This window comes from Musa acuminata, chromosome BXJ2-10 (genome assembly GCF_036884655.1).
Source record: "Musa acuminata AAA Group cultivar baxijiao chromosome BXJ2-10, Cavendish_Baxijiao_AAA, whole genome shotgun sequence".
NCBI lineage: Eukaryota > Viridiplantae > Streptophyta > Magnoliopsida > Zingiberales > Musaceae > Musa > Musa acuminata.
The window spans coordinates 27,852,774-27,864,836 of record NC_088347.1 but is presented as its reverse complement, the minus strand read 5'-3'; the positions used below and the strand labels follow the sequence as shown (position 1 = coordinate 27,864,836).

The 12,063-nt window shown below is 37.0% G+C and overlaps 1 protein-coding gene across 3 annotated transcripts; it reads right to left on the bottom strand.

The window, feature by feature from the left end:
• Positions 1 to 675: 675 nt before the first annotated feature.
• Positions 676 to 12,000, bottom strand: LOC135624906 (DNA glycosylase/AP lyase ROS1-like). Of its 3 annotated transcripts, XM_065128977.1 has the most exons (19): positions 11,867 to 12,000; positions 10,828 to 11,670; positions 8,601 to 10,631; positions 7,529 to 7,619; positions 5,904 to 7,416; positions 4,894 to 4,973; positions 4,267 to 4,351; positions 4,087 to 4,178; positions 3,925 to 3,993; positions 3,770 to 3,806; positions 3,606 to 3,688; positions 2,613 to 3,053; positions 2,419 to 2,455; positions 2,286 to 2,343; positions 2,066 to 2,205; positions 1,836 to 1,901; positions 1,602 to 1,716; positions 1,473 to 1,511; positions 676 to 1,090 (listed from the first exon to the last, which is right to left on the bottom strand). In XM_065128977.1, exons 2-19 carry the CDS (start codon positions 11,318 to 11,320, stop codon positions 960 to 962), a joined length of 5,601 nt encoding a protein of 1,866 aa, XP_064985049.1. In that variant the 5' UTR covers positions 11,321 to 11,670; positions 11,867 to 12,000; the 3' UTR covers positions 676 to 959. The 3 variants fall into 3 exon arrangements, with proteins under 3 accessions (XP_064985049.1, XP_064985051.1, XP_064985050.1); XM_065128979.1 differs by lacking the exons at positions 10,828 to 11,670; positions 11,867 to 12,000 and having other exon boundaries at positions 817 to 1,090; positions 8,601 to 9,976; positions 10,074 to 10,204; XM_065128978.1 differs by lacking the exons at positions 676 to 1,090; positions 1,473 to 1,511; positions 11,867 to 12,000 and having other exon boundaries at positions 1,628 to 1,716; positions 1,836 to 1,885; positions 10,828 to 11,472.
• Between the last annotated feature and the right edge of the window lie 63 nt (positions 12,001 to 12,063).

Sequence of the window (12,063 nt, the reverse complement as noted above, 5' to 3'; positions counted from 1 at the left end):
TAGTTAACATCCTACAAGGGATATCATATAAGTATAAACCATAACAAGATTTAGAAAGAACATAAGACTCGCAATAAACACTTGGAATAGTGATTCATTTTTTTGTTTCTAAAGCTGATCATGCAGATCAGATAATGTTAGATTTGCTTACAGACCAAATAAATTGGAAACAATGTTGACCGAGAAAAGTGCTTCACGTTTGATTGTTCATTTGTTCTGTTATTCTTAGTAATCGTATTCAAATTTTGATGTTGTTTCTATTGATCTGTGCATTAAAAAATGCTCTTTAATGAATAAAAAAAGTCTTTCTCTGACTATGCTTTGAGTTGGCTCAAAAACTGATATACCCAAGTCCACATTCTTCTTTTTTATTGGGAGATATAATTCAAGAAAACTAACACTTGAGCTACAACATATAAGATAGTATTAAATGCAGTGGGGCTTCTAAAAGCTACAGCAGGTTTTGGCCACATTGCAAATTTATGATCTTTCCTCGAAGATGTACAAGGTTGATTTCAGACTTTTTTTTTTCCTTTGCTGGACTATATTTACAGCGATTGTGCTTGTCAGTGTCAGAAAAAAGGAATTAAGATGAAAATTAAATGACTGCTTCATTTTTGCAAAAAGGCTAACAACTAACATCTAAGGTGACATTTTGTTTTATGATGGCAGTGTGCATGCTTGTCGGTGAATCCCATAAAGAATGAAGATCCATATGCTATAACCAGCATAGCAAAAGATTATAATTTCACTATCATAAGGGATCGATGGTGGAACAACAAACCTGTCAACTTTTCTGGAAGATTTGCTAAGACAACCTTGTTAGGAGCCCACTATGATAGTTGGTAGGTCCTACCTTGAAGCATGCCACAGATTTCTCAATTTGATGGTCAGCACAACTGCTTCAGCCTTCAGGTGATAGATCTTCCTGGTTAGTTCCCGTTAGCTGACATGATGACCTACTCTTTTCTTGCTTCTGCTGCAGCAATCTTCTTGTTCCTGGGTGCTTTACTCGCTGGGAAGTGGAATCTTGCATAGAGGGGCTTTGGTGCTCTTGTTCTTTGATCAAATCCTCTCACACACACAAATCCTGCAAGATATTATTTTTTCCAGGAAAGGACTTTTTATGAGAACCAGAAAACAACTATCACTATATTCTTCCTGGCAGGAAGAAAGATTTCAAGAAAGGAAAATAATAAAACAATCAGAACGAGAGAGATTCAAGGATGTAGTATACAGCTTTTTACATCAAAATAGAAAGACAACCTGGCTCTGGTTTCAGTAAAGAAATTTTAAGCAGTGAAAATATTTCCTCACATGAAAATTGAATAACAACAATAAATTCCTTGTGAAAATCACAATCAGAGGAACGTACAGTTTGAAATCATTCATAGTCAGCATCATCAAACAATGTTATTCACAATGTAGTAAATTGTTAGATAGCAAGAAAAAAAGATTAGCTCATCGCATACCTCTCCAAAAGCATTGTTGTATTTCTTGAGTTGTTAGACCTAACAATTGCAGATAGTTAGGTGTTAGCAACTACTTTAGTGATAACATGTTCAGAATTCTATAGAATGTAGAATGAGTCGACCCTGCACCCTTAAATATCGTTGGTACTGAGGTGCCAAAATAAACTGTCCTCCTTGGCAAGTTCCATATCCACTCCCTAGGAACATCAATTGGGTTACAACTGGTATCATGATCAGCAAATACCTGAATTAGATAAACGTTATTAGTCTCTATAGCCAAAAGAAGACAAATACCATAAAGGATAATTGAATAAAAATCTATAGAAGTCATCAGCACCTGTACCAATATAATGATATACTTACCTCGTTAACTTGAAAATAGGTGCCGTTAAGTGGAAAGCTTCCTCTCATTGCTGTTCGACATGGAATCTGCTTTTAGTAATATTTCAAGCAAGATTAGGTTCCCGATGTTCTTTATAAATAAATTTCATTGCATATTCTTATTTTCTTTCACTTTGATAATTGATAAATTTTATTTTTGATATTTTATATTTCATCAAAAGAAATGATCGAGAGGAAGAGGTAAACATTACCAAAATAGTCCCCCTAACTGTTTGTGCCTCTGCTTCTCGTATGCTATTGCAAGCAAAACAAGTTTTCCTGTCACATAACTTGCCCATTTCTTGGGAGTTGCAGAATGCCTCTGGTGGTTCAGTTGATTGTGCCGTCTCACCTGATTAATGTTCCATGGAATTTTCGGTAAGATTTTAAACATTCTCCAAATCACAAATATTACCCAGCAAAGCTTCTTGCCTGGGCTCCATATAGCCAGGAGATACGATGATGGATCGTCAGGTTCTCTTTGATACAACTATTAATATTAGAAAAAAGAATCAATAATGATCATTCTTTAAAAATAAAATTATTGTTTGATAAGGTAACTCACTCCTTCCAACAAAGGGTGTGAATCTGGAAGTTCATATCTGTAATGAATAAATTAATGAGTTAGCCCATGTTAACAACAAACAAGGGAGAACTTTGATGACCAATTTTTAACACATTATTACCAGAAAAAAAGATCCTGTCATGATTAACTTTCAGATGAGACATTTATAAGAAAACAGGATAGCAGGTACATACACATGGTGCTCTGTTCGTAGGCGGCTGACATTCTTGAGCTTTGGCATCGGAATAGAAGCGGCTTCTGGATTTCTTACCATTAAAGCTTTTGATATATCACCACCATTAGCTTTCAAATATTGTCCTTGCATGTAATACTGTAGGTTTTGTGTGAACTCTTCAAAATTTAGCTTAATTTCAGGAATTTCATCAGGATTTTCATAAATGATATCTTCAATTGCACTTTCTTCTGTTGTTATTTCTTCAGCTTCAGGCGTTGATGGTTCTTCAACAACAGGCTCACAACTACTGTAGCAATTTATTTCCTTTGGGTTTCTATTGACCTCAAATTGAGGTAGCTGCAGCATTTGCAAATCTGTTGTACAATTGATTTCTGAGGCAAGAGGCATCGTTGAAATCACTAAATTTTTCTCCTCTGGTCCTGGAAGTGCTAATCTTGCGCTGCATCATTGAGTGGTGCATATCCAATAATCATATATCCAGCAATGATATATACTGTACAAGTACTTTCTGTTTCAACATCATGTACACAAGCTAAAAGTGTGATGGCAATAGAGTTCAAGTTAAAGATTACTTAGATATTAGATTTTTATTTGATTGAAGGAAGCCAATGCTAAAAAAAATGTAGATGCTACTGTTCATATTATTTTCACATGAACTGATAAAATGAAAGATTAAAGGTTTCAATTACTTTTATATCCAGGTGAGTAAAAATTAAATGAATATTGATCAAATTGGAAAAACTGTTTTGCTTTGGCTACTAGTGTCCTACTTTAGGTTGATATTGTCAAAGCACTCACACAAAAGTTTAATTTGTTCCATAATGATTTATATGCACCCAATACGTAGTGATACATCATCTTCACAAATTTAAACCCCACATAGAATATATCATGCATTGGCAGGAACCTCAAACTGTACCCTTTTTCGAGAGTGTATATATATATATATATATATACACACACATACATATACATAAGTATAGTAATAAACCTGGCAAATGCACTTGCAAAATGTTTGCACTCTGCCCTCATTGGACAAGCGTTGCAGTTTGGCTTGCTTTTTGTACAAAAAACCTGCATAGAACTCATTATATGTAAACAATTAAAATAATTAAGTATGCATATTTTATCAACACATGTTCTGGTTAGGGATACCTTTCCGAATGTAATCATTTGATAGTGTAGCTCATACCTACAAAAAGTAATAATAATTACAAACAAAGAAATTTTCTAAATCATTATCTGGTGCAAATGTCTTTTATAAGTAACATTTTCAATGACAAAATTCACAGAAGGATTCTAAAACTTACAAAGTTCGCTGGTCAAGCTTACATAGGCGAGGCCAAAGGTACTTCTGAATGGTCTCCAACATGGGATATCTTTGAAACAATGAAGAAAAAATAAAGTTATTTCTGTTCATTTAAACACTTACACCTTTCCTTAATCATCATCATCGTTAACAAGATACTTACAGCTCTAATAAATGCAACTGTAGCGACTCAGGCAAGGGTTGTAGTGGAACCCATCCCAGTCTCACACATATTCGGCCAACATTTGTGTCAACCTTTGTTGATCATATAGGAAACTGATGCCATGATATGACCTAAAATTGATTAATTCTTTAGAGAAGTACATTAAGAGAGTAAACTTACTGGGAAGGCCAGATGCTGGAGAGTTAAAAGGCGCACACATTCAACACTTTTAAGTCCCAGTCCTCGTATGCTCAGGAGGTAGTCCCTGTAAATAGTAAAAGTTACAATCTGTGTGACTTTTTTAGCACAATAAATATGCTAATGACTGAATTAAATCAGATCCTTAATAATGACTATTCTATTTATACAAACATCATTTATCTTCATTTTACTTTGCTGTATTCTGACTATGAAAGTTGATAATCTCCTTCAAAGTGTTAAAATTTGAGAAATTATTCAAATTTCCATTGCATTGACTCCAAAAATTTAGATAGGACTATAATAAAAATAATCACAAGCAAGAAGTTGCCACTACATTTCCTTTGGAGCAATTTCATTCATGTCCACATTGCACTAGAAAGACACACACACACACACATGCATACATACATACATACATACATACATACATATAAAACTTTTCCACTACCTGAAATTTTATGAATTAACGAAAAGTACATACAAAACTTTTCCACCTTTTCGTCTGGAATTTAAAATGTTACCGACAGGATTGATATATGTGAATGTTCCTCACTATCATGAGTCATTCTGAGTATAGCAGACAAATATTGGAAATGCTAATCTTACTTTGCTTGGTCCGGTTCAATTTCCTTTAACCATTCAAGGTCAATGCTACCATGATCTTTCACCAGTCTATTGAGAAAATCCTGCAAATAGAAATAAAAAAGTGGATAGCCACTACCTGAAATGTCCAAGTATATGGAAAGTGTTTAATCTGATCTCAATATGATTGCAGATAGTTTAAAGTGCAGCAGAATGTGTAAAAACATTGAATATGATTCACCTAAAAACTGAGCAGAGAAAAGCAATCACACAGTTACTTGATAGATTCACATTCATATATCTAAAAGCTTGATTTATTGAACCTTTTTTATATCATAAAAAAAAATATTCTGATATTGAAAATCTATGTAAATAAAGATTTTGATTGCTATTGAATCAGGAGTTCTCCAAACACCTCTGACTGCATCTACTTTGTCAATCTTAAATAGATAAAAGAACAATATATCTACCATGTAGATCACGAGGAGTATAAATATGATGCATATTTTCCATCAAAGTGTTATCTATATATCACATACTTAATGCCCAGGAACTGCATGGAACAGCACAAGGCATTTACAAAATCTATACACCAACTTAGAATAATTGAGGGATTAAATTAAAAAAAGAATTGAGGCATAAAGTTTCGCTATCCACAGATTAAAGACTATTTTACCATACATCACTATTCTTTATCCTAAGTGAGGAAAAATCATACTACCGGAGCTACGGTTCAGTCAGCATACAGCAAGAGTGTTATTAACATAGGCAACACTTTTCCGATTTATTTTACCCAATTTCTGAAAACAAAGAAAAGAAATATCTTATCTTGAGGATGCTTAAACTATAAGTTAATCAACATTGTATTATTCATAAGTGTAATTAGATAAATTGTTGTAATGGTAGTCGTTCAGTGACACAATTCTGAACCAGGCTGCAGTGATTTGATAATTTATCTCAAGATTTTGCTTTCTCAAGAAGTAACCCAGATAGTGTCCTCCAAAATTATGAAAATATGATTTGCTTCAATGTACCTTGATCCGCGCTGCTAGCTTGTTGTTCATTCCTCGCTCTCTAATGGTTTCAGATATCTCATTTACCTCTGCACACCTTACTGCTTCCCAATCAAGTGAGTCCAATGTGTCCCTAGTTCTCTCTTTTCTGGTGCCATTTTGATGAATGTTTTTTCTCAGGATGTCCCAGTCATAGGCTCCCTTTCTTTCAGTATTATCTTTTATTTTTTTCTCTTTCAATTCAACTTTTGTTGTTTCATCTGAAACTATCTGCAAATTGCATGCCTCATCCTCTAAAATTGTTTTGACTTCATCAGATACTTCCAATTGATTTCTTTGTTTGTTATAAAAGTTCTGAATATTTTGCTGAGTAACAAAATTCTGCATTTGAGCTTGAATTATACCAGTGCATTCAGTCTGAAACTTTGCATTTTCTCTTTGCTGTATTTCGATTGTATCCTGATTTTTTACATGTGTGTACGTCTGTGTAATGGAGTTGCTTATTGAGGCCTCTTTTTCCTGTTTCTGAAAGTCACTATGACAAAAAAATTGCTTTCTAGTGCATGCTTCTGCTTCTGAGCTTGTAACTGGCTGCAAAAGACACTTGCTTATTGATGCAGAATCATCTTCAAGTTTATTTCTGGGAATGAATGCCAACTTCTGCTGAACAATAACTTCAGCTGTTGTGACTGCTGAAGAATCACCTGTAGAATCAAATATTTTGTCTCCATTTGCATTTATCATCAAAGAATAATTTAATCTGCATTCATGACTTGCTACAGTTGCACTCCCCATATCCACCAATTCAGATCTTGAGGATTTGTTGAAACAATAAGGCATAGCAGGAGAAGTTGACATGCCTAGGTTGCATGATGGATCTAAGAGTGATGTTTTCTTTTCTGAAACATTATCTGTACATTGGCAAATTCCATCTTGAAAATTTTCTGGTAGAATTTTCTCTGCCATCTGCAAAAGCTTTGTGAATGAACTCGAAGAACCTACACAGTTGGGCATACTTCCAGTCATTATATCTTCTACTTGGAAGTTTGAAAGCGAGTTTAATTCAATCTGGTCAGTTGTCAGAACTTGGTTTTCTGAGGGGTTTTGAGATGTAATGATATAGTTTCTTAATGAAGCCACATCATTCAATGCCCATCTATCTTCAGCTTTTGTTAAGCCTTTACTTCTCATCATTGCAACTGTGATATCTAAGCTGTTATTAGGTGATTTACAACCAACTACTGCTTCATGCATGTCAACACATTTTCTGGAACAGTCAGCACTGTCACCTCTAGTGTTGTAACCAAATGATTCATTACTGGTAGAGCTTTCATTTTCTCCCATTATCACGTGAGAATTTACGCAACATGACTCTTTGCTCAACATATGATCTTGCAATTTGCTGGAGTATTTGAGGGATGCAGTGCACCCTTCTTGAACTTCCGTACATGTGCGTCGCTTTTCCTCGTGAGGTTTTGCATTGTTTCTACTCGATTTTGAAGGAAATCTTGCAGCAAGTGCCATGAAGGCAGAGCTGTGAAAATTAATAAACTGTTAACAAGCAAAATCCAATGAGCAAGCTCAGCATACTGTCTAAATATTTCTGCATATTATCATTACAGAATAAATCAAATAGTTCATCATACCTTGAGAGATGATCTGAAACATTTTGTGTAAGAAAAACACCAACAACTGAGTCAACAACCGATCCTTTCCACTTGGAAAAACGCCTATCTCCTGCACAAACACATAAAAACAGAAAAGTGGATATTTAGTATGAAGTAGATTGCTTGGTTGAGACTTATGGGGCAGCAAGCTACAGACAGATACAAGAGCATTTCTTCTAGTTCTTGCCAGTCTATATTAAAAATGACCATGAATATATATATATATATATATATATATATATATATATATATATATATATATATATATATGGATGCTTTTTCATTCAAATTATTGTTTTATCTTTTACTTAGGGAACAGTTTCTCCCCTAACTAATTTTTATTATGGTATTACCAGCCTTCTTGGGTCTAGATGACTTGCACAACAAAAGTCTGAAGCAATTTTCAACAAGCCATCCAAATTTTCCAGAAGTGCATATTGATACTCCAGATGTCTAAAATGAATATTTCTATATACAGGAAAAAGATTCATCATATTTACAACATTTAAGAATTTTATTTATGTCTGAACTATAAGTTGACTAGAAATAAAATTTTCACCATGATGCTGACTAAATTTCATCACAATGAATTACTGATAACACCCTCAGACATTATCAGAAAGCATTAATACTTCAGAGGCCTGAATGGTTCCATAAGAAATGCCTCTGGTCCCCACAAGTACTGGCTATGTCTTGGAGTCATTTCTTGTGTCATATTCCTGGCCACAACATTTACCAAAAAGTAAATATGAAATGTTGACTCCCAACTTCTAACATAAATATGGTGAGACGGACTTGCATGGAAAGATGGTTCTGCTTTATGGCAATTGAATTGTTATCAGATGAAGGTATGATTAGTTGATTGTTGAACATCATGATTCCTAACTACTTGGACCATGATTAGGTTGGACTAATTTAATTAGTTGAAAATGTTACAGCAAAAATAAAAATAAATTGCATAATATATATATATATATATATATATATATAGGATACCCAATCGTTGAGAAACTTGTTGTATCAAGTAATTAATGGAAAAAGAAGCATTAACCTTGGACTAGATGCATCCGAGCAATGAATGAATCTACACGTCCATGGAAAACATTCCTTTCTTCTTCCCAATTCTTCTCCTTTTCACTATCATTTTCCACCACGCTATCATTACCTCCTGTTCCCATCAAAAGATTCCATACTCTAAATGTTTCTGCATCCAGATCAACCTTGGGGCGACGGCGTCGTTTCTTGGCAAGCTCAAATTCTCCCTTATATGGAACTATTACACCACCTCCATCATAAGGAACAATAGCATTTTTAGCTTTTTCCCTAGTATCCTCGTGGATCTCATCTAAAGCTATATGTCTAAGCTTTTCAATTATATCATCCAGAGGATCTCCAAATGGTTCTAATGCTCCTGACATTAAGTTGTAAGCAACTGAATTATGAAAACTGCTGCCATTTTGACATTGATAACTAATATTGGTATGAGAAATATTCTCATTGCAATCTCCTGGAATTAATACTCTAAAATCAGGAATCTTCTGTACTAGAGAATAGTCAAAATTACATGAACCTATCTTTTGTCCTTGCAGACCTACTTGGTCAGTACTCAAGGACTGGGTATTGGCCACCGTAGCTTCTTCCTTCTTTGCGTGCCTTTTTGGTTTTATCTCATTGCTGGTGCTTATAACATGGGCATCCTTGGAATTTTCAGTCTTAAAAATCTCATCTTTCTGACAATCATTTCCTCTATGTGGCTTCATTGGACTCGATACTTGGTAAATGCCTGTATGAGTGCAATCAGATTGCTTCAGAGGAGTTGTACAGATGGCATCAATAATGGAACATACAGAGTCTAATTCATGGCTCTGAACTTTTACATCTAATCTCTGTTTTTCTATTTTATCAAATGCTAATATATGTTCCAAAGTTTGCTGTTCCTCGAGGGCCATTGGAGTATTATCCACCACTCTGTGGTTTGCTCTCCAAGTGCTGACGTGCCTGGACTCCCCTTCTGAAGTATCTGATGTAAACCCATCCTGCTTGTTTCCTGTTCTCTTCTTCTTGGACCTTGTAGGTAAGAATAGGTCATGGTCGCTCATTCTATGGCTTTCACTTAGTTGGCTGAACCCACCAACGGTATGCATGAATTCCCTGTAATCCCAAATTGGAACATCTTGGACAACATTATTATCTCTTTTTCTCCCTTTTAGTACCATAATTGAGCCACTGAGATCAATTGTCATTCCACTCCCTGGGTTCTCTATCATTGCTTGAGATTGCAGATCAGGCTGCATGGTGGAATGAAGACATGAATCAAGAGTTTGAGATTGCGCACAATGCTTGAATGCTATGGCTGTTCCTGGACAAGCATCTCTTGCTCCCATTGATTCCGAATCAAAGTTCAGACGTCGTCTGACTGATTTTCCCCTGTTTGTACCATCAAGCACAACATTATCCACTAATATGCTGGATGAGGCATCAGACGAACTTAGTACAATTTTTTTACGCACATACTTCCTCTTACCAGTTGAACCTTCTTCTTTCATCTTTGCCACCTCAGGTGTCACAAGCTTAGGAGTTCTTGGTTTTGGTGTTCGGGTTGGCTTGCCTTCTTTGATGACCTTGGGCCTGTGCTTTTTCCTTTTGGGTTTCTGCTGTGGGGTTCTATTGAAATCTACACCTTGAATTTCTAGGTTGTGCTTCTCAATATTCAGTGGCTGAGCATCTTGCTCTGTAACAACAACTGCTCTCACTTCATTTTGCACTTGTTCAGAGGGCATGACTTGATATGGCAGGGCAAACTCTGATGACGATGGTATTATCAAGTCTGAAGAAGTCAATACTACATGCTCAGAAGATGATGGCACGGTGAGGTTCAAGAAGCTTGGATACACCTTCTTCACTACTGGAGGTTGCCATTTCTCTGACTCGTTCTCCAATGTGTTTCCTCCTGTAACTCTTTCCTGTACAAAACCGGTCACTTCTTGGTGAAGACATTCTTGTAAGAACTTGTTCTTCTCCATAGTTTCAGGTGTCAATGGAGATGGCATTGCATCAGTCACACCCGTGGTTATTATTTTCTCTGAAAGCAAACAAATGTTTGGAATTAAAAGACTGAAACTGCCTGTTTCAACAGGGAATACTTAAGAAAAGGAGAAGGTAATGGAAAAACGTCAAAAAGAAAAGAAATCTTGGCGATTGATAGCCGAATGTACGCCATCAGACCATAGAACGGGAAAAAGACTCGCTCTTAGATTTTGGTGTCCGTGGGTTGGTACCATTGGAAAGGCTTGGATTTCGGAGCATCATCGCGTTCAATGACAATTGATTTGGATGAACAGGCGTTTCTTGGCCTTCACCGATCTGTGATTGCAAAAGGAGTGCGAAAAACGGGTTCCTGCTCGCAGTTGTATCATCGTTTAATTCTATAGGGTTCGAGCAAGGATTCCATCTCCATCCTCCTCCTGCAGCATTGAATGTCATCATGCTCGGTCTGGCGTTGTGACTGCTACCAGCAGAAGAGCTGGAGCGGGGGAACGCTGTACCCTGGAAAGCGGTCTCTTGGAAGAGCCCGCCACCACAAGTCCCCGTGGAAACCTGCACGGTTTCGAGACAGTTTGACGCGGTTGATTTAGGGTTCTGCTGGTCATTGTCAGGGACGAAGTGTCTTTGCGTGGGAACTGGCTTCGCAGGCGTAGCGGGAAACCAAGAAGACGGAATCTTGAAATCTTTCTGCTGCTGCTGAAGAGGAACTCCTCGATTGAACTCCATTCTCAAGCCGACGAAGCTCGAAACCTTCTATCTCGACGATCGTCTTCGTCCTCGTCTGCGGCGAGGCGATCAACCCAAATCTTTCCGGTAATAACATCGGCGATAAGATTCTGGCTTCCCCACGCCGTCACCTGTTCCAGCTCCGGTCCCCATTGTTCAATACAACCCTCTCATAAGATCTGCATCATCTCTGCCTCCTTCATCCGGAAGATATGCCCTGAATCACCGCTAAAGAGGTTGGAAAGAGGAGCTTCTCCCCCTCAATGCTTCAGTAATTCAAGGGGATCGGCAGCCAAGAAAAGCAGGAAGAAGGAAGCGAGAAGATCACGCCTTGATCTTGACATCACCACCTGCACTAAAGATTAACCAAGAAGGCAAATGGGGGAACTTAAACATCTTGAGCAAGAACCGGAGCACAAAGAGAGCGGGTTTTGACTACTTTCTTTCACCGGGGACAACAAGAGAAGAAAGATCGTTGTTCGTAGAAAGAGAAGCGATCAAAGCACGAAAACAATCAGAACAGTGAGGTGCTGACGGAAAGCTCACTCCTTTCTTTCACCGGGGACGCCATCCGTGAAGGGGAAGAGGACGAGGAACGGATTGCACCTTGAAGCAGCGGAGAAAAGGGAAAGGAAGTCGACGAACGCTGCTCTTTCTGGTCTTCATCAGTTCCGTTTTGCTCCTTTTCTCGCTCCGTCTCTCTCATCGTTCTTGTCGCTTTGTCATGCGAAGCATTACGAGAA